At 26.7% G+C, this 24,246-nt stretch overlaps 1 protein-coding gene across 1 annotated transcript; it reads right to left on the bottom strand.

Moving 5' to 3' along the window:
• Positions 1–993: 993 nt before the first annotated feature.
• On the bottom strand, positions 994–24,101 carry LOC122853033 (neurogenic locus protein delta-like). Its single transcript, XM_044153237.1, has 6 exons — positions 22,932–24,101; positions 20,307–20,609; positions 15,905–15,968; positions 12,268–12,519; positions 9,205–9,265; positions 994–5,775 (listed from the first exon to the last, which is right to left on the bottom strand). Exons 1-6 carry the CDS (start codon positions 22,989–22,991, stop codon positions 3,660–3,662), a joined length of 2,856 nt encoding a protein of 951 aa, XP_044009172.1. The 5' UTR covers positions 22,992–24,101; the 3' UTR covers positions 994–3,659.
• Between the last annotated feature and the right edge of the window lie 145 nt (positions 24,102–24,246).

Genomic DNA, 24,246 nt, shown 5'->3' with positions numbered 1-24,246 from the left:
AATTATTTATTTGTTTGTTTTTAAATATAATTTTTTTTTTTTTTTTTTTTGCATGTCAATTTTTGTTTTTTTTTTTTTTAATATATTTTGATTATAAATTTTCTTGATTTTAATAATATGATATAGTTAATTTTTTAATAAAAAATTTATTATTAATTTGAAAAAAGTCTTTGAATTATTAAGTTGATCGATGTATAATAATTTTCAGTCGTTAATTTACACGATTATTTTTTTTAAATTGATTATAGGTTTTTTTAGTTGTATAAATAGGAATTGTTTATTTGATAATTTGTTTTTAATTATTATTCAATCGGAGGGAAGAATCAGAGGCATATAATTTTTTATTTAATATAATTGACTATTTATATTTGTTGACGTAATTGTCAACGTAAAATAATGTCATGCAAAGACATAATTATTATTTATCACGTTGTCGATTATGACAATATTATTGTTAATGGATAGGAGAAAAATAATAATAATAAGAAAAGTTAATTTGTTTTTAATATTTGCTTGTTTAAGTCAATTTTTTTTTATTTTTCAAAAAACATTTATAATTATCTGAGTGATTGTATAAAATGAAAAAAGATATTGGAAAATATATTTGTATAAATTTGTTATTTATTTTTTTTTTTTCATATTAATTTTTCATCGTCTTGGAGGGTCAAGACAGAGAGAAAAAAATAAGAAACAATTTGGACTTATTATTTTTTAATTGATGATTTATATCTGAAAAATCATGGGAAAAAAAAAAACAAGAATTCCAAATATTTTATCTTTGATTTTTCCCTGAAATGTGTCATGGGACTTAAATTTATTCAATTCATTTTTTTATTTTTTATAAATATTTGTTTATTTATTAATTTGTTTTTTTTTTTTTTTAAATTAATTAATTATAATTCAACAAGAACATAATCGAATCTTTGATTTTTTTTTTATACCATCGTAATTGTCATATGTTTTACAAGAGTCTACAAAAAATTTTCGTCATGATATTTATTTAATTTTAATTTTCGTTATCAAAAAAAAATTTATTATTTAGTTATTAATTTACGAATTAGTAACCTCCATATAAATTCACAAAATAAATAATTAAACATTTAATTTCGCCACATAATTAGTCACATTGTTTCATAATTATTTCTTTTTTTTTTTCTTTCAATATTTTTGTCTATAAATTTGTGAATTAAATTTTGTATATTAATCATGCAAGGTGTCTGCATTCTCATCAATTTGTATAAAAGAAAAAAAAATATAATATATAAATAAATAAAGATGATACAAAAGATAAATGATACAAAAAAATATGACATAGCAAAAATGAAAAAAAAAAAAAAAAAGTAGTTAACAATTCTGTATATAGAATCTTGTCATTCACCTCGACATTACAATCTCTTTCAGAAAAAAAAAATCATAAATAAAGTTATTCTTTTTTACAAAATAAATGCCCAGATGAGTCACGTAATCTGTGCACGGCCTTACAATTTTTTTTTTTTATAATCATTACTATATTTATTTAACCATTTTTACTATTTATTATTATTTTTCTTTCTTTTTTTTTCAATTGCATGCTTTGGTTAAAAATTATTTTTCCAAAAACTTTTTATATTTATCTATCCATCGCTCATTTCTCTTGTATACTTTTCCCTTTTTTTTTTATTTTTTCGTTGTAAAGATACATTCGCAAACAGACGTCGGTGCGTTTAGCAATGAGACGCAGTGTCGTCCCTCGTCGGCAGCACACAGGAAATAAATTTAAAAAAAAAAAAACAAATACAATATTATATGTATGTCGCAAAAGAGGGGCGTCACTGCATGTCTTTTTATCATTATTTTTTTTTCCATCCAAAAAATTATTTTTGGAAACTATAAAACTCCTTTAGCCTGGCTGAGTGTCACCGTACGTCTGTTCTCGAAAGTCAACTCGAAAAAATAACAAAAAAAAAAAGTATAAGAAAAAATATCTTGACAATTTTTTTTTAGTCGCAGACTTTACAAAAACAAAAACTCCAGACTTTCGTTTAATGATTTTTCCAACATAATTGCTTGACTCAAAAATTAAACGAAAAAAAAAAAAAAAAATGAACATGTCTTTACGAAACCCCGTTCACTTTTTTTTTTTTTTTTTTTTTTTCTTTCAATCACAATTCATTCGAGACGAAAAAAAAAAAAAACCTTCATTGTCAAATTTGCAATTCTGGACATTATAGAAATTTATGACGTCATGATTCTAAAATTTTACCAAAAAAATTCCAAAGTCACAAAAGATTTCGATTTGATTTAAAGGCCGCGCACACACAAAATCGGGTCATCGAAAAAAGCGCCTTCCCGACAAAACAAAAAGAAATAAAAAAAAAAAAAAAATATCATTACGAAACATATATAAATCCTGACGTTTTTACATTCAAAAAAAAAAAAAAAATATATAGATATATTTATATATATAAAATAATACACATTTACAGACATATACATGCATACTCGATGTACAATTTTTTCTCACACGCACATAATCACTCGTTGCAAAAAAAAATATATTTTTTATTTTTTATATATATTAATCGACGTTTACAAAAAAAATTTAAAAAAAAAAAATTGAAATGCACATATACAGAGGTCACTCTAACATACACATAAACGTAAATTTAATTTATTGGAACAATGATAATCCATAATATAATTATCAATAATAAAGCTATTAATATTATGTTTTTTTTTTTTCATTTTTCTTAGTTTTTTTCTTCATCATCATCATCATCTTCGTCGTCGTTTTTTTTTTTAAATACACATAACATCAATAGCACGGTGAAAACTCCGTAATAATAGTAAATAACAATTATAATAAATTAATTCTGTACAGTTTTTTTTTTTTTTTCGTTTTATTTTACTTTTGCTTCGAGCATTGATAATTATTATAAATACCTAAGGGACTTGTGGAGGGGGGTGTTTTTTATTTATTTATTTATTATTATTTTAAATTTTATTATTTTGCGCGTTGGCGTGCATTTGCATCACCGAAGCGGCTCTCTCACTTTTATCTTCGTCTCTCTTTTTCTTTTTTTTATATTTTTTTTTTTTTTTTTTTTTAATTTATTCTTTAACTATTATTTATTTAATATATATATATTTTTTTCTTCTTATTTTTCATTCAAATCTCCCTGTCTATTTTGTGCTAACACGAAATAATCCAGTTACTCGCGTAAATGTGCATTTAAATGTTTCTAAAACATTTTGGCGTAATTTTAAGTTTATTTATTTTTTTTTCTATTTACTGTATTATTTTTTTTTTTTTTCGTAATAATTTGAAATTAATTAAACTCAATATCAAGCTATTAAAAGTAACTTTAATCACAATAAAATACAGTATCAAAAAAAATAAAATAAAAAAACGAAAAATAGTCAAAAAAGTTTTAACAGTTATTTGAAAAAAAAAAAAAATAACGGATAAATATACGGCTGACTAATCAGGGAGATTGAAAATATAGTTTTAATAATAATAATTAATAATTATACCAAAATTGAATTTAAAAAAATATTGAAAAAAAAGAAAAGAGAGAGATTAATAATTGATAATAGTCTTTGTAACGCAGCAATGCATTGTCTGTATAATAATAATAATAATTTCTTTTTTTAGTTTAAATTAAATAAATGGATGACTACTACACTTCTGTTGCAAGGGTTGATGCAATACTTGAATCATGTCTATAATGATCATCAATGACATATACACCACAATTACCCTCATTAACACCACCACCACCCCCGCCACCACTATCATTTAACGGTCTTTTAAGTAACGCTGGATCATTACCACAACATGAATCTGTATTATTGTTATTATTATTATTATTATTGTTATTATTATTTGTTGAAAATATTGATGATGTTCTTTTTGAATCAATTAAACCACCAACACTACCACATATATCTTTATCTTTTTGAAAATGATAAGATGTACGATGTGCAGCAGCATCAGTATTTAATTGTTTTGGTGTTCTTGATCTTCCATCATTTATTATTTGTTCTGGTTTATAACCACCACCTCCTCCTCCACCTCCACCGCCACATGATATATCATGTCCACTATCAGTTTGAAATGATAAATCTAAATCATCACGTGTATTATCATTACGTGAATTATTAACACTTTTATTTGCAGTCCATGTATTTTTAATCATATGTGAATCACCATTTATTGAACAAATACTACTACTATTTGTATTTGTTTGATTACCTTGATATAAACTACTATTACCATTACTATTTGTACCATTACAATTACTTGTTACAATACGTTTTGTTAAACTACTGTGTACAGCATTTCTTTCATTTTGTATACGTGCTTCTTCATCAGCACGTGCTTGTTCACGTTTTTGACGACGTTTCATACACATAACAGCAATTGCAGCAACAAGTACAAATGCTGGTACTGCTGTTGATAATGTTGCAATAACAACAACATGTTCAGTTGTTAAACCAGCATCACGTGCTTCAGCTGATGGTCTTGATAAATTACCAGACCAATAACTTGCACCTGATGGTGGTATACCATTATTATTATAATGATGATTATTGTTGTTGTTGTTATTTGTATTATTCATATTAAAATGACGTTTATTGTTGTTGTTGTTGTTATTGTTGTTATAGTTGTTGTTGTTGTTTGATGGACGTACAATTGTTGTACCATCATTTTGTTCATTGCATGTATCACCACGCCATCCAGTTGTACACTCACAAACAAAACCATTAACACGATTTTTACATAAACCACCATTATTACATGGATTACTTTTACATTCATCAACATCAACACTACAATCTTTACCAGTAAAACCAGCTTTACATGTACAAACATAATCATTTGTTCCAGATGCACATATACCACCATTTGCACATGGTTTAGCTAAACAATAATCAACTTTATCTTGACACAATAATCCAACATAACCAGGTACACATTGACAACGAAAACGATTAATCATATCAACACATGTACCACCACTTAAACATGGATCACCTTGACAATCATCAATATTTATTTCACAATTATCACCAGTATAACCAGCTGGACAAGTACACATAAAACCATTTTGTGTTGGTGTACATGTACCATTATTATTACATGGATTTGGTGAACATTCATCAACTTGTGTTTCACAATCTTTACCAGAATAACCAGCTGTACAATGACAAGTATATCCTTTTAATGAATCATCAACACATACACCATTATGTAAACATGGTGAATCTCTACATGATTTTGATGTTATTTCACAATGACGACCACTCCAACCTGGTAAACAGGTGCAACGATATGCTGTTTGAATTGTTGATTCATTTGTTTTATTTCCCATGTTGTTGTTGTTGAATTGATTTGATAATCCTGTTGAAGATGATGATGATGATGATCCTGATGATCCTGATGATGATGATGAGGATGATGATGATCCAGTAATTGTATTATTGTTATTCATTGAACATGAACCACCATTTAAACAAGGATTTGAATGACAATCAGACAATGGTGTTTCACAATCAGTACCAGTAAAGCCAGGAGCACAAGAACAGGTGTAAGAACCTTGACCGGTGTTAAAACAGGTGCCACCATTCATACATGGTTTATGATTTGTACAATAATTTAAATCTTGATTACAAAATAAACCACCCCATCCTTCATTACACATACAACCCCATGGTTTTTGGCATGTACCATGAAGACATCCTGGATATCTAACACATTGGTCACAGAATTGTCCAGTCCAGCCAGGATTACATCTACATGAAACAAAAAAATTTAAAAATTTTTTTATTAATTATTTTTTCAACATATATTACTTATATAATAAAATTATATTCTCATGCTCAAAGCAATTCGATATATCCGGTTTGTCAAATGAAATATTTTTAATTTCAGTCATAATTCAAAATTTAAAAAAAAATTATTTCCCATCATCAGAATCAAATAACTTGTGCATCCACACATAATAAAATTATTTTCATACTAAAATTAGAAATGAATATATATCCTCCTACTTCCATTGACCCAATTCATTTTGTAGTAAAATAATCTCTTAAAAAAAAAAAAAGTACTAGAGCCTGAGGGTTGAATCTTTTCAAATTTAAAGACGGATATAAAAAAAAATAAATATTTTTTTATTTTGTAAATTGAACGGAAGGAAGGAAGGAAGTATATGTAGAAAGAAAGAAAGAATAAAGGTAAATTTTTTGAGATGAAAAAGAAGAGGATGTGGTGGTCGGCCATTACCGTATAGTAGTTGTGTCCAGGGGTCTCTCTTTCCACATGTTATAGACGAAGGGAATGCAAGATGAAAGGCTGTCCGGGTGGGTGAAAAGATATCAGTGTATATATAAAGTTGAGAGGAATAAAAAAATAAAAAAAAGAGAGAGGCAAGAGTAAAGAAAATAAAATTTAAAAAAAAAATATAAAATAAAATAATAATCAAGGTGGTGGTGTGGATTGTGGAGGTGAATGTGAACGGTGTAGAAGATCGCTTGAAGATGATGATGATGATGATGATGGTGGTGGTGGTGATGATGAAGAAAAAGAAAAAGAGGAGAATCAGAAGATGAAGAAGAAAAAGAGGAGAATAAAAATGAAAAAAAAAAAAAAAGAGTTAGAAAAAGAGAGTATGATTGTGCTGAGATGCAAAGAAAAAAAGAGTAAATGCGATAGCTATAAGAGAGAATGGCCAAGTGGGGATGAGTCGGCGAGTAGAGTGTTTCCCACGGTTCGAGCCACGGCACACAGCCGTTCAGTATGCGGGTCAAGGAAAGGTTACGGGCCCCCCTATGTACATGTGACTTATCCGTGTGTCTCTCATACACAAACTCACTCTAGGATATCTTATGAATGCATGTTTGTATATGTGTCTATATATATATATTTTTATTATCTTTGTCTAGAAGAAGTTGATGCTTCTACTGGTACTGCTGCTGTTTTCTGATGCTGATTTTACGTTTTGCTTGTATTGCCATCGTCCCATGACTATACCATTAAATACCGTATACCTCTTTTCTAATATATACATATATAAGAATAAAAAAAAAGGGAATTGGATGGAACAGAGTAAAATAAAAATTAAAAATAATCAAAGAGGAAAGAATAATAGTGCTGGGGAGGTGACTAGACCTTAAAATAAGAAATAAATAAAATGTAGTAGTTGTAGTAGTAGTAAAAAAACAAAAAAGATAAGAAGCTGGAAAAAAAAAAGAATAAGAAATGATGATGATGAAGAAGGAGGAGGTGGACATGCACCACACATTGGAGGGTGCACCTGAGATTGGATAGTTATACTCAACACACACACACACACACTCACTAGTTGTTGCAAAAATAAAATGAAAAAAAAAAAAAACAAAGATGAACCAAGCATCAAGCGAGGCAGAAGCTAAAGGCTTCTTCTTAACCCGGAGGTGTAGAATTTTCTTTGTCACTGTGTCAATGACTTCAAGACATATACTATATATATATAATTATAAAAATTTAATTTTTTTTTTAACTTTTTCTGCATTTTTTTTTTTTATTTAGGTCATAATAAAAATAAAAAAGAAATCAAGCTATGCAATTTATAGATTTTATAAAATTGCAAATTTTTTATTATATAGCCAATGTGTGTGTGTGTGTGTGTGTGGGCATCAGTGATGTTGATTTTCTCATCGTTATATACCAGTTAATCGGTATTCAGCTCCTACAACAAAGTGTCGCTGTTTTTCCTCCCACCAAATTATCATCAATCTACCCACCCCCTTTTTTATTTAATTTTTTTTTTTTTTTTGTAAAAAGGCATATGTAATAATATTATAATACGATTGAGAACTCACCGAAAATTTCAATCGTTGAAATAAAAAATAAACGTGTGATTCTTTCACGTAATTCAAATGGAGACCGATCCCCGCGGCTTGTGCGTATTATTCGACTCGCGCACATATACATAATATATATTTTTTTTTTTTTCATTTACTATATGTAAGATAAAAAGAGAAATATATTTATTTATATCCTTGTCTAACATTGTGTCTCCCACGGTCCCTGCCTTCTATCGCATTACAGGTTAAACGGCCAGCGACGAATTTACGGCACGTATGTCTTCCGCGAAACATCAGGGCGCGTCGACTCCCGTTTCCGCATAGTTTTATTTCAATTCTCGTATTTCTTTTATACATTTTTTTTATTTGTACATTAACCCTTTATATTAAATTTTAATTTTTATATTTTTTCTAATCAAACAGGTAATTTTTAAATTTAATTTTTAGCTTGCGCAATGATATATATAAATTTTAATTTTAATAATTTAATATTATTTTCGGTATGAGATTTTATTTCTCTTTGATCCTGACCCATTGTCCTCTTGATGTTAAAATTAATGTGTACATCGTTATAATAGTTGTCGTGACAATTAACCCCCAGTTCGAGTAATTAGATGATCGAGTTAACTTGTAAGCTTCGAGTTAAACTACATCAGACGAGATTTATATTTAACAAATATTTTTATTATATTTTTTTCTTTTAAATATAATCAATTTGTTGGTATTTTATAGTGCAAATAAAAAAATTCAATGATATATACAAACAGTATTAATTTAAAAATATAATTTTTTTTTTTTTGTAATCTCATTTTGCCTTTCTCTTTTTCTATTTTTAATTCCATCCAATTTTCTATATAGTTTTTTTTTTTTTTTCTTCAATGTATATCTTGTATATTACCATCAAGTAGCAACACGTGTCATTTTCATATGTATATTCATGAAAAGTTTATGTACATGGTATATCGAGAAGAGGCTGATGGGGTAAGGTACATTAACATTTTTATATATTTATTTATTTAGTTTTTTTTTTAAACTGCATGTATAGTTGAAGGAAAGAAGTGCATGGCGCGTTACGAAACTGCAATATGCACGTTATGGAGTCTGTAATTTTTTTCTTCATTTTTATTTATTATTTATCCCCTACTTTTTCCCCCCTTTTATTCATGATGGACCGACAATCTAAGTGTGTGTGTGTGGCACTTGTATAAATGTGCCAGACGTGGGTCGTGTTTCCATGTTAATCCAGCGCAAGGAGAAAAGGATATTTTCTTGGTATTAACAAGAAGAATAAATAGAAATATTTGTTTTTTAATTAAAAACGAGAAAAAAAAAAATTATAAATATGTAATAATAAATTTTTTTCATATTGAAACTTACGTGCATTCGTTGGGTTGACTGCAGTGTCCATGCTGTTCATTACATCCAGTCAAACAGCGAGCTGCAAAAATAAAAAAAAAAATTGGAATTTTAAAAAATTTAAAATTATAATTACAATTATTTTATAGTTAAAATTAAATTTAATATATATTTTTTACAATTGTATAAATTAATATAAATGTCAAAAAAATATATGTGTATTTATATAAGTTGTTTTTATATTTATTTTTATTTTTTTTTTCAAGTCCGGAAATAATAATAGCTAAAGTGTACATTTAGCTTGAAGCTACAAAGGCAAGTAGCGGATCTCTTCTCTTCACATAAAATTATTTATATATATATAGATAGATGGTTATACAAGTTTAATACGTGTGTATTAAACCAGACATTTGTACAATGTATGTGTAAGCTTCAAAGAGAAAATAAAATTAAAAAAAAGAGTTAAATAAAGAAAAAAAAAATATTAAAAATCAAGACTCGTTTTAAAACGAAGAGTGCATGCTGGATTTGCGCTTGCAACACACATACATATATAAAAATAAAATAAAAATTTTGCTGGAGTGAAGGCATTCCTATCTTCTTCAACTTCTTCTTAACCTCTTCCCTTCCCAACGTCTTTTAATCCCCCATCATCATGACCCTAGACTATCTCTTTCTTTATTCTTCTTCACAACTCGACTTAAATTAATCGACGATGTATATACCCGCCGAGAATTTTATAGTCGTTTTCTTTTCTTGGCTTCGTGGTTCCAACAAACTCTCTCGCGCAGGTAACAAAATGATACGATCTATTCGCAATAAAAGGGGGTTGGAAGGAGGTGTGCTATACCGCTCCCTGATGGGTTTCTTATTTGTTAAATGAAGAAAATAAACATCAAACAAATATTTAAAACAATAAAATTTAAAAAAAAAAAAAAAACAACAACATTTATATTTTAAATAACAAAATTTAATTTTAAATTGTATATTAGTTGTTGTTTATTAATTCTTATATTTTACATTGATGATAAGCATTAATGGTTGTACTAAATATACATATATAAAATAAATTAAACGTAGAGGGGAAAAGGAATTTTTCTGGTGCGACAAAAGAGTGTAATAACCAATAGCAATAATTTTTTTTTTTTTTTTCTTTTTTGCAAATCAACAAAATGATTGTATTCAACATGCTCATTCTTGTTTTATTCATTTAATATTATTTTTTATTATTTTTTTTTTAAATATTTAATTTTTTTAAATTTGACTCGGTTTAATTTCTTTTTTTTTTTTTTTTTACGGCGAGGATATCTCATGTTGTTCGCGAATAACCGACGAGGTATTTATAGTCCTTGTTGGCTGGATCGTAGGAGAGACCAAGACCAAATCGCAAGGATTCCACTGATCCTGATATCCCGATGAAATACACACACACACATACACACATAAAATAACCTGAATGAAAAATAAAATAAATAACTAAATGAATATTTATAAAAAAAAAATGTAATTTTTTATTTCTTTCGATTTTTTTATATTATTTTTTTCGAAAATCCTTTTTTTTTTTTTCTTCTTTTCGCACCAAGACATATTTCTTCGTTCTTTCATGATACCCGCCCACACATAAATGTGTTTTTAATTTATTTCTTTTCTCTCATTTCGACAAGGTTGTTGCAAATTTTAAAATAAAAAATAATAAATTTAATACTCGACAGATATAAACTTGTCAAATAAAATTAACTAAAAAAAATTCATATTAATAAATATATTTTTCAAAATGTTATACATTTTTATTTTTTATATAATATAGAAATTTATTTTTTTTTTTAAAAATAATAATGTTATAGATTTCATTTAAAATAATTATCGTAAATATCAACTTTCAAAATACCTGACCTCGTCACACAAGCTAGGGGGCATAATATGTATCCCTTTAAAAGAATTTATTTAATATACGTTGACGGTTTTTTTAACGGTTATTTCTATCGAATTTTTATTTTATCATTACAGTTTTTTTTTTGCTTCAACCCCACCTAAGGCAAATACACAACTGTCACTTTCTATTCTGCCTGCAGGTCTATGGTGACTATGTTGTTTTTTAATTTTAAATTTTATACATAAATTCTATTTGGGTATGTGTGTGTGTCATCCAGAGGGGTGTAAAATTCCAGTTAAAAAATAACTGGAGAAAAATGACTACCAAGTAGTACAAGTTGTTTTTTATACCTGCTAAAGAAGAAAAAGTATAGACGCTAAATTGGACAACCTTATTTCCTTTCATAAAACTTGCACTGTTGAAAATTCAACATTAAAGGTGCATATATACAGTGTGTTACGCACGATGAAAATGAGAATAATAAAAAAAAAAAAAAAATTTATACATATCACAAGGGGGGCAGGTACAACCAAAAAAAAAAAAAAAGTAAGAGAGAAAGAGAAATTCTAGACGCTTTAAATATGAATTGAAAAGTAAATGTGATAAAAAAGGACATGTAATATTTAATAAAAGAAGATGAATAAAGAAGCAAATAATTTTTTTTCTTTTTTTTTTAAAATGGAGAAAAAGAAAGAAGAGGCAAAACGAAGTGAAGTGCAAAGTCTGGGGCAGCTGTTGTATTTTTAAAGCAGCTGTTGAGACTAAAGCCCTGGGCCCTAGTTGCGAGTTGCAGCTGCTTTAAGGTCCTTGTTTTCCTCCCTCTCTCTGTGTGTAGTTTAATAGTAACCAACCCTCAAAATAATAAAAACCACTATAACTTGATGGATCAACCATCACCAACTACCCTAGTTACAAAAAAATATTTCATAATTCAAAAAATAAAAAAAAAAAGAATAAGAAAAATGAAATAAAGTAACTGCATGCTGTATTCATGAGAAATCACTTGACACTATATATACAAGTGGTACTTGTTATTAAGAAAAAATAATTGAAAATATATATGAATAATTTATACCATTTGATTTATTATGTTTTTGATGAATTTTAATTTATCGGTATATCGCGACAAGACGGTATAGTAGTATAAAACAGTGTTAATAAATAAATAAATATATATGAAAAATAAAAAATTAATATATAAATGTACTCACGAGTTGCACAATAATCGCCCTTCCATCCTGACAAGCATACACGTTCACCGGTTGGACTGCAGCTGTAATGTCCAAAGCTATCGTCACGGGGTCTGCATAGATTCTCACAACCCTTGCCATAATAATGTGCACTGCAAGTTGCACGATATTCATAAACCATACGTGCATGTGCACTTCTATGTTCATCCTCAGTCCATGATGTTCCAACATCCAGCCAGCGTTGAGTTGTCAGTCTTGTTATCAATACTTTTTCTGCAATAAATTATAAACAAACAATTTAATATTATTATACTAACAAATATATTTTTGGGATAAAATTATTTTCTTTATATGATTTAGTGATCGAAATGCATCGGCCCTGTAAAGACCGGACGCTCGTCCGCTATTGCTACTTCTTCATGTACGCATCCGGCAAAAATATATATATAAAAAAAATCTAAAGAAGCAAAGAAAAAAAGAACTCTATATAATATACACCAGAATAAACATCAGAGTAGAGTACGTAGACTCTGGGAAAGAGGCGGTTTTTTTTTTCCTTTTTTTTGATATTTTTTTTTATATTACTCCTCCTCATCAACCTCCTCGTATTATTTAATGCCCATGGGGAACAGGTAAGCTATAAGGAGGAGCCCGTTATGCATCTTTTTCTTAGTGAAAAGTAAAAGGATGCACCTTTCACATGAGACTTGAAAGATAAATATAAAAATCATCCCTATATACCCTGCAAAATATATATCATTTGTATTTTGGGAAATTAGGATTGGAAAAAAATATATATAAATTAATGCAGCTGGAAATTATTGTTAAATAATCATTCACCAGTGAGAAAAAAAATGATTTTTTTTTTTTTTTTAATAAAAATTATAATAAGATAAAAAAAATTATACAAGTGGTGTATGAATTTTCGCGTGGATGGCGTGCCCATGGATACTTAAGATATTTTTTTTATTTCTTAAACGATTTAGCGTCTTCTCTTGCAGTAGATGTTCCCAGAAGGGAAGTGGCTTGGTTGGTTTTGTTACACGTTTGTATACGGCCAACATATATACGTACGAAAAACGGCAGTCTGGAGCTACTGAGAGCGCCACACTCCAAATAAAATGGAAAAAAAAAAAATTTATATTTTTGAAAAATAACAAAAAAATATATATATAAATAACAAAATGAGAAAAAAAATCATCTTCATCTTCTGACTGGCGCTATACTTGAATTGGCTCTCACGGCTGTCTCGACACACAACAAGATTTTTTTTTTTTTTTTCATTTTTTATTGTTTTCATATTTATTTTTATTATCCTCTCTACCCTCTCTTGTTGTAATATACTTTTATCACAAGACTATATCACCGCAAGTTAAAAAGGTGAACGATCGTTTATAAAATGTTCGAAAAAAAAAAAACAATTTTTTTAAATTAAAATTGCACATCTAAAAAAAAAAATAAAACACACCAACAACAATTTAACCAACATTATCTAAAACCCAAATTATAATTTTATAAATTATTTATTTTTCTTCATTTTAAATCGCATGTTTTTAAGTTTATATTAATTTTAGAAGAACATAAAAAAGAAGTAGTCCTAAAAAAATAAAATCATCTATTTTTTATTTTTTGATTTTTATGTGTGTGAAGAAGTTTTGCAGGTGGAGTACGACGAAAAAGGTTTCAGGTAGAGAAATAATATAAAAAAAAAAAAAAGTAAAAAAAGTTAAATACGAAACGAAAAAAATAAAATTGGAGGTAAAATATATTAAAGAGTGGGGAAAAGGTGGTATTCTGAAACGATTGTGAGAAAGGAAGCAAAGCAGCAGCATCCAAACAGTAAGTTTATAGCAATAAAGGGCTTGTTTCATTGGTAGGGGAAAAATTGTTGCGTGTTTTGTATTTTTATACTGACTTGTTCGTCTGACTGACCGTTTTCACCACACGAAACTACCTTCACCAATAATAATAATAAAACCTATTGATTGTTTCGGCCATGAACAAAAGTATCCAAATTATCCACGGAAGCCACTCGACAAAATAATCAACAATTATTAATCATTATAAATTATTATTTCATTATATATAAAATATAAATAAATAAGAAAATATAAACAAGCATTTATAAAACTGATTAAAAATATATTCATTTGTTCTTTCAACAATGAATTTATAATGAACTGCAGCACCAAGATTAAAATATAAAAAATTGAAAATGGAGTAAATATAATTCTATATTGTTATGTAATTTTTTTTCTCCTTTTATTCATTTATTATATTATGTTGGAAAAATTAAAAGAGAAAAAAAAAAAAAAAAGAACAGTAGGGCTGTGTTATTGTAGTGTATTGAGGGGGTGTCGTGTTACATATTTGTATATGCGGTGGTAACTATACGGTTACACAGGAAGGAAACACTAGTGCCCTGGGCTGAGTCCACTTCTACTCTGTCCTGTTTCATTCACACTCTTTTCATGTGCAACTGTGTATCCCTTCACCTTATTATTATCAACTTCTTCTTGCTCTTCTCTTCATCATCATCATCACCATCAACATTATTATCATCATCATTCTTCTTTCATGCCTTTTTTTATATTTTTATTTTTACTATATGTATGTGTAGATTACACATCGATATATGTATGTAAACTGGTAAAAAAATCATCCATGCTTGAGCATAACATAACGACAGGTATATTTTATATACATAATGTTTTATTAAAGTATATAAAATTTCATGTTGATGATTTTTTTTTTTTTTTATTTCTTTTCTTTAAATGTAATGATTTTTTTTCTCTATTTTTTGATGTATGAATGTTGTTTTTTTTTGTTTTTTTATTTTAAATACAGGGATGATGATTGAAATTTAAAAAAAAGGGGTTGTTGTTTTTTATTTTGATGATGAAGATGAGTAAGACATTGTATATCTGTTTAATGTCGTCGCGTCTGACAGGAAGTGACTGCTGCTGATGCTCTACTTGGTTTGTCTTTTTAAAAATTATTTTAGTTATTATATCATTTTTTTTTTTTATAAATATATATATTATTTTTTCCAGGGATTTTATTATCCAGCTGGCCCGCACATGCCCCGGTGAAAAATCAAGCTCTGGGGCCTAAGAATCAAGATGTTTTAGCACACCTCATCACTGTGTTAGACACACGAGAGAAACCGGATAAAACTTATGTAATTTTGTTTTTAGATAACCCTTGAGGCAACTCATGATAATAAAAAAAAAAATAAAAAGGGCTTTGAATGAATATATATATAAATTTAAATAGAAAAAAAAAAAAACATAAAGATTATAAACTTCCTCAGTTTATTAATAATAATTATTATCATTATAAAAAATAAATATATTATATTTTTAAAAAATTATGTCTCAAATTAGAGAAAGTTATGCAGGTGTATATTTTTTTTTTAATTTTTAGGTAACTTTGATTACCGTGGGATAAGAAAAATTAATATAAGAATATTTTAATTTTTTATTTTTTGATAATCTTAATGAGATCTAAACATTTTTTCTTTCCTTTGGAGAAGATTGTAAAATTTCGTTTCATTAGCTGAATGATTTAGGTAATATAACAAAAAAAAAAAAAACCTCTAGATTTAAATTAAATAAAAAAAATCTTTAAAATTTAATTAAAAAATATTAAAACTTACCAGCTGAATGATGTGTTGTATTATCGGTATCATGATAAGCTTCAACAATGAGTGAAAATGTACCCTAGAAAAATAACAACAAATAATTATTATAAAATAAATTTAAACATTAAAAAAAAAAAAAAATTACACACAGATGGTATATTATTTGTAATGGAATGAACATTATTTTTTGTATTTTTAAAAACTAATTATAAATTTAAAAAAAAAAATTATAAATGTGCATGGTGGTGTCACGCATATGCACAAAATACTTTTACTATATGGCCACGTGTGCACCTGGCATGTGCGATAGAAAAAAAAAAACATAAAATAAAATTCAATGTTAAATAAAATAAAAAAAAAAATAAATGTATATTAAAATGAGCACGAGCCCTCAGTGCGCATATAAACATAAATAAATATTAAAAATAATAAAAAGTAGTTATTATTGCAATTAGAATAATAAGGAGTAAACATAGAAATTATATTTTAAAAAAAGGGAGCAAAAATTGACTTCCGCAAGCTACATTATTTCCCATAAATCATCGTCACGAATGTAAGAGAGGATAAGAGAAGAGAAGGAGGAGGAGGAGGTCAATGATGATCATCATGAGAAAAATTAGGGGGAGGAGAAGGAGGATCGACGCGTGCTGTGGGTACACACGTGTTTAGTCATTAACAAGAATAAGTCTAAACGACTTTATACTCGTATATTTTTATTTTATTATTTTTTTGATTTTTTCATTCACCAATAGTCTTGGACATTATTTATTTTGACTATTATTATGTGTCAAATAAAATTATCATTTTTGATCTCATAATACTGTGTGTAATAAAAATATAAAAAATTCTTTTAAAATATATATAAAAATCCTACACACAAATTGATTAGTCATTTTGTAATAAAAAAAAAAAAATAATATTGTAGATTTTTTATTTCCATATTAATGTTATTTATTTAAATTATTAAAAAATCATGAATTTATATGCAAAAACACGTCTACAACAAGTTCCGTTATTGAATTGAAATAAATTCACTACTTTAAATGAATATTTATAAGACAAGAAAGAAAAATTACATTAAAATATATTTTTTTTTTTATAAATTAGCTGAAATTTTGCTTGACAAATAAAAATATATATTGCACATTTAACCCTTTTTTTATATATATATATTATTTTTCATCTACCTCAGCAGGTTTTTAATATAAAAATGAAAGAAAAAAAAATTAAAAAATTCGAGGATAAATAACAACGAGAAGACAAATGCCACCGTGATCGTTCTTGTTGAAATTTATAACCGAGATTGGAATTGAAGTCGGTGAAATAAAAAAAATAAAGAAAAATTAGGCTTTTTTATTTGAAAATAAAAAAAAAATTTAAACATTGTATTGAGAAATGTTAAAAAGTTTGGTATTTTTGGAGGAACAATGTTGGGTGTGTTTTGGCAGACAATCTTTCTTTATTCGCAAACCATAGCCTGCACATATATTTGAAACTATTTAGTCCTCTTTGTTTGTCACTAAATAATTATGGTTATAAAATAAAAAAAAAAAAACTAGTGACAAGAAAAAGACATGACACGCGAAGAAAAGGAGTAAAGAAAAATGATCTCTCTCGTCATTTAATTTTTTTTATTAAAACCCCTCTCGTTTAAAATTTTTCATGATGATGATCATCATCATATAAAAAGAGAGAGGGATGAATGAGTGAAAGGGTTAAATAAAAACGAGTAAAGGAAAAAAAAAAAAAAGAGTTAAAATTACAAGAGAGGGAATAAAACGAATGATGAAAAGGAAAAAATAGAAGAAGAAGAAGAAGAAGAATAAAAATAAGAAGAAGAAGAGCTAAAAAGAATGAAATACAAACGTACTATGATAATAAAGAGTAAAAGAGAGAGGTATATTTTAAACTCTCCAAGTTGGTTCCCACGGATTGTTGCTTGGCATACCTCCACCTCTTCTTGCCTCATTTTTATCTCACTCACTCTTCATCTACTCCCTCTTTTATTTTATCATCATTCCCTCACACATACACTTGATCACTATATACGTAACCCATCTACACAATGATATATATTTTTTAAATAAATACAGAATGATCACTGCAATCTCAGTTTACTCTCTCTCTCTCTTACCTCTCTTTACCTCTCTTAAGATATATATAAATACAAAATGGAATATGAGACTGTACAATGTGTGTATTAATCATCATGGAATGGTCAAACATGACAAGACAGCCAGAAATCTTTTTCCTTTTTTTTTATTATATTTGATTTAATATTAAAATATGAGATAAACAAAGGTGAAAACAGGTAGCACTGTCTTATCAAATCATTTTGAATTTCTCGTTTTACATTCTGTCATTTTACATTTCATATATCATATGTATATTTTTTTTTTTTTTTTCAAATAAATCATTACTCATTCATTTTATTTTAATTGTCTTTTTAAACCTTTGAATCTTTAATCTGACATTTACAAATGATATATTTTTCAAAAAAATCTTTCAAGTGTCAACATAATTTTAAAAATTCCTTTTTTAATTGAAAGAGTCAACCGGAAATACAATGAAAACCATAAAACATTAATTTTCTATTTCAGCATCTTTTTTTTTATTTAAAAAGCAGGTGGTTTTTTTTTTTTTTTTTTTTTGGAGTTTTTGTGTGTAATGTACAAAGTAAAAGAATAGAGAATGAAGAGAGAAAAGTTATCTGAGCACTGTGGGTGATGCTTTATTTCTTAGAGTTATGGGATTCATGATATTTTTTTTTTTTTTTTCTCCATTTTTATGGTGGATAAATAAACGGGAGTATAAAGAAATACCTAGAATTGATGGCCTTGAATACTGTTGTGACCTTTGAATTTTCCAAAAATAAAAAAAAAAAATACAAAACTGCTAGATGACATGAAGAATGACAAAAATAATAGATGAAAAAACGAATAGACTCAATAAAATTCAATGTAAGCAACAGTATATAAATTTCAAAAAAATTTTTATACAAAATTTTAATTTAATATTCCACGATATTGTGAATATAATTTTCTAAAAATATATATAAACAGGCACGCGGTCTACCCTGATAATTTATGCAAAACGTTTTGTGAACATGTAGCCATTCATCGGTTTTTTTTTGCTGGAAAAGAAAGTAGAATAAAACAAATCTAGTCAGCCGAAAAAAAAAAGATAAATAAAATTTACATCAGTGGGTGTTAATAAATATAAAAAAAATAGTTGAAAGAATAAAATTCAAATCCTCTTAACACTTGGTCATTAAATATCAACCAATTGTCGAAATAAATAAAAAAAAAACAAGAATATCAAATAATAATAATAATTAAAATAAATTAATATTAAAATTTAAATTGTAAAAAGGATAATCTCTGTTCTCGTTTGGCTATAATCTCGTACACGAGAAGAAGTTAAACACGAAGATGAAATATATATAATAATAATATATTAAAATATAAAAAGGCAAAAGATATATAAGCAGGTTTCTTTATCCATCCAGACATAATAATATATATAGATAGACACATTTGTAATATGTTTCTATTTTTTGAATTAAATGCAGCATCATTCCAGTAGAAATAAAAGTATAAAACCAAATGAAATTAAACGAAAACCAACCATGTGGTACAGAAATAAATATATATATTTCTATATTTGTGATGATCAATTCCAAGAAATAGTCATGTCTCGTCTTGATCATCTATATTATTTTCATTCTACCTGTTATTAAAATATGTCTCTGAAATTTATTTTTGTCTTTCTGTATTTTTTTTTAAATCCAAGAAGGTAAAACAAAAAACAAATTGCCACCGAAAAATTAAATACAAAAATAAGGAAGCAAATTTCTTGGTAAAAAAATTATACTTGTCTAGTAATCATAGATGAAAGAAAAAAAGATTATATAAAATGAGAGCAGTCACGAGAAAAAAAAAAAAAGAAAAAAAAAAAATATATATGGGGATGGGGCGCCATATGGGTTAGTTAATTGAAGTTGCCTCCTCGACGAGTGAAAAATATCCCCATCGAGACTGGAGAATAATAAGAAGATGCGATAGTCTGGGTGGGGCAAAAAAAAAAAAAATGTTTTAAGAAAAAAAAAAAAGCCAAAAAAAAGTGAAGTGATCGAATTTATCTGTGGGCTGTACACGAAAAGAGAGCACGAATTTGAAAAAATTATTTTTTAACCATCTGTTGTTTTAATGTCTCGAATTGCAAGTGACATTTACAGTTAACCACATGGTTTATAAAAAATAAACCTTATAATCTATAAACAATTAATCAAAAAAAAAAAAAAAACATTATTAATTAAATTTTTAATACTGACTTTAAATTGTCAATGCTCATTATATAATTAAAATACCATCTATATGTAATTATTAAATTAAAATTAAAGTGTAAAAATACTTACAGGCCATGAAAAGTCAAATGGAAATCTAATTGGATTTGTAAAACTTGGTAATGCAACATCTGGATTTAAATTAACAATATTACCACCTAATACTGGTGTAACAACATCTCCATATGTACAAGGTGTTGTTGTATCAATTTTAGCTTGATATTGTTTTAAACAAACACGAAATCTTGTTTTACATACACCCAAACAGGTACCATTTATTGTTGTACTACCAGAACAACATTTTCCCATGTTGTCTTTTCCATATTCATTTGTAAATGATTTTAAACGTAGCTCAAATACACCAGAGGCATACACCTGAAATAATATTAAATAACAATATTAAAATATACACAAATTATGTAAAACACTTTGCAAATTTATAAACACATATTATCATTGCAAAATTTCAATTTTTTTTTATCTTATTTTATGTCAATATAATGTCAATTTTAATTATGATAAATTATTGGTGCTACTGTGTACTACTTTATATATGACATTTTTATTTTTTATTTTTTATTATTTATTTTTTTAAGAGTAAATTTAAGCACATGTGGTTTATAAACGGGCACGATCTTGTCTCATCCGCTTTCATCATCATCATACCAAGATGACGACGACAGATGGGCACAATATTATAAACTCACTTATAATGATTTGCAAAATATAAACTTCACACACTAATAATATACTTGGAAGTTGTTTTTCTTTTTTTATATATATATTTTAAATTTTATATTCAAACCGAAAAACTCTCCCTTGAGATTTTCGCGACGGGAGTCTCTTTCACAATTTGCTCCATTCAAAAAAAAAAAAATATATATAAAAAATGAGATTTTTTTGTTCTCATTTATTGCCCCCCTTAAGATTTTCGATACATATATTATATTCAAAAAGAAAAAAAACAGTTTAGATTTTTTTATTCTTAATCCCCTGCAGGGATATTTTAATTGCTGCAGTGATATTAATTAAAAATTAAAAATAACAGTGACATTGATTTGTATTTTAAAAATAAATTATATCGTGCAATTGTAAGTGAGTTTATTTCTGGATTATGGTTTTTTTCTTTTTTATTTTACTTTTTTTATCATGTAGAAAATAATATGACTTGTTATTTTCATCGTGTAATAAATAAAAAATAAAAATAAATACATTGTTGTCTCTAGGGTACGATAACCTTACATCGATCGCTTTTAAATTTTGTCATGTAACTCACCCCCTGTCAAGTATTTTTCTATATACCTATATTTAAAAAAAAAAAAACTTTTTATTTGTTTTATTTTACGATAGTCTTGTCGACACTGCACAAAAATTTCTAGATAAAAATAAAAAATGTTTAAAAAATTGTTGCGGAAGTTGCGCAAAAATAAAAAATGTAATAAAAATTTGAAAAAAAAAAAAAAAAATAAGACAACTTGGATGCCAATAAACCAGAAAATCAATATTTATTTTACGATTTTAAAAACAAATCACGTTATATATATTTTTTTTTACTTTGGCAATTTTTATATAAAGATTTTATTTTAAAACATGTTTTTAACTGGTTTTTTAAATTAAAACAATGACAAGTTTTTTTTTGTTTTTTAAATTTAACAAGTGTATGTTTTATCTTGTGATTAAATGAAAAATAATAATACATTTTTTGTGTGTATTATCCAGCACACAAATACTACTAAAGTCTCAAGAGAATTTACACTTTTAACTCAACTTCGATCTATTTTTGTTCAACCAATGGCTAACGTGTATTTATGGATATGCGTTATGTTATTTTATTTTAGTTTTATCGCTATTTTATATATATATATTTCCATTGATTTAAATAACTTTGCCCTTGTTAATAATAATTATTACTAATTCAAAATCCTCAAAAATAAAAAACAAAATTTATCCAATAAAAATGCATGTTCAATTTTGTTATATTCAAAATAATAAAATGTATTTTAAAAAATTTCTAGACAAGTGCATTTAAATTTAGAAATTCTTCACTCGTCGTCTGTGTATATTTTTTTTCTTTAAATTTTACTCCGAAAAAAAGTTATTATTTTACTTTGTTGTCTCTCCCAGGAAGAATTGCTTGCGACTCTGTTTTGTCATTGAGGGTTGGGTCAAAAAAAAAAAAAAAAAAAAAATTGCATTTCACAAGTTAAAAAATGATAATAAATTAATAACGCAGTGTAAAATATTTTTTTCATTAAGAATTTCAATGATACCTTGCAAATTTCATTGCTTCATATTTCCCATGATATTTTATTTTTCACAAAATGTGGGTTATTCAGCTGATCAAGCAAATCACAAGGTAACAATTTTTTTTATACATATTTTTTTTCATTTATAATTCAAGTATATTCATTGACCCCTAATTTTATTATTTTTTCATATGCGTGACAGTTATTATGGTCACTCAATCATTTGTGTTTGCTTGAAGTTGCTAAAACAACTTAATAATTTTTATCTTTATTTCTTTTTTTTTTTTTTTCTCCCCTACTTGTTCTATTATTATTTTCATTCGGAGCATACCCAAACATTGAAGCTTGTAAATAACGTATAGTATTAATTTTATGAATGAAAAAAATTAAATAAAAAAAAAGAAAAAATAGTAAATAAAACAAATGAAAAACAATTATTTAATAAACTTACCACACGAGGTGATGGAAGTAGGACAACTGCCATCGTCCAAATAAGCATTGTGGTCCACATTTTTGTAAAAATTATTAATTATACAAAATTAATGTAAACCAACAATTGTTGATTTATTATTAAATAATACCCCTATTTTGGGTTACCTTCTTGAGGCAAATAAACAATAAACTTTCTGCGCAGCCATAAGGGACTAAAACAAGTCCCCCGTTTTTCGAAACACAGAAAACAATATAAAAAAAAAAAAAAAACAAATATATATATATATACTAATAACACAAGTAAACAAAAAAAAAAAAAGCCACTTTTTTCACACAAAAATAGTAGTAGTGAAATAAATACCACACAAATAAAAATTCACACTTTATTTAACACTTTTGGTATATTCCATTTAATCCGTGTAATGAAGAATTCCACATTTCCAATTGATTTCACGTCAAATTATCAAAATATATTAATTTTAATTAATATGATGTTCTCATTTCTTGATTAATTTAATTAATCACAAATAAACACTAAACTTTTGTGTCACAATTTTCAATTAAACTTTTTTTTTTTTATGTCAAATGTATTTTTATCTAAATTAAACTTGTAAATTAATTATGTCAAAATAATGTTTAAAACTAACGTTAATTGTTTTCATTAAATATATATATTTTTTTAATTTTAAATATTTTTTTCACTTGGCTCTCTTTGTGATGATGATGTTGATGTTGATGATGATGATGCACTGAATTGTGATGTGAGAGCCACCGTATAAATGTAATAATAATAATAGTATTGAATGTCTCGTGTGTAAATATATAACGTTAGTCGAACACGGTCGTTGTCGATCTGACGCTGCCGTAACTGCTGCCGAGTTGAGATGCCTGGTGTGTGAGTGTGTTGTTGAGAATTTTATTTAGAGTGGGGATTAATAGAGGGGAAGTGATTGGCCAGAGAGTTGCGAGAAACTCGACTGACTGAGACAGACAATATGTTACCCAGCTCAATTTATAAAAAAAAAAAAAAAAATATATTTCAAGTGGGGGAATGAGGAGAAATAGTCAAAGGAAGAAGATACCTCTGCATGAAAGAAATATGCAAACTATCCACTTTTTATTTTCTTCTTATTTTTATTTTTTCTTTTTTTTTCTTTTTCTTCACCTATTCTTTTGACAAATTCAATAAGATTGACACGCTGTTGTGGCTACAACTCTTTTATTTATTTTTTTGAAATTTAGTTTTTTTTTTTTTTTTAATTGTTTTGCTGGTTGTTTATTTGGATAGGTGTCAAAAAATTGTAAAGATATTTTCAAAAATTTCCCACAGATCA

Source organism: Aphidius gifuensis, linkage group LG3 (assembly GCF_014905175.1).
Source record: "Aphidius gifuensis isolate YNYX2018 linkage group LG3, ASM1490517v1, whole genome shotgun sequence".
Taxonomy (NCBI): Eukaryota; Metazoa; Arthropoda; class Insecta; order Hymenoptera; family Braconidae; genus Aphidius; species Aphidius gifuensis.
Note: the sequence above shows the minus strand (reverse complement) of the source record. Positions and strands in the feature narration are given on the sequence as shown.

Bases quoted from the DNA above. Each gene is read 5' to 3' on its own strand.
- LOC122853033 (XM_044153237.1), bottom strand. From the start codon at position 22,991: ATGTGGACCACAATGCTTATTTGGACGATGGCAGTTGTCCTACTTCCA. The intron at 15,969-20,306 runs GTAAGTATTTTT...TTATTTTTCTAG, and splicing joins CATTTGACTTTTCATGGCCT to GGTACATTTTCACTCATTGT. The intron at 9,266-12,267 runs GTGAGTACATTT...TTATTTTTGCAG, and splicing joins GGGCGATTATTGTGCAACTC to CTCGCTGTTTGACTGGATGT.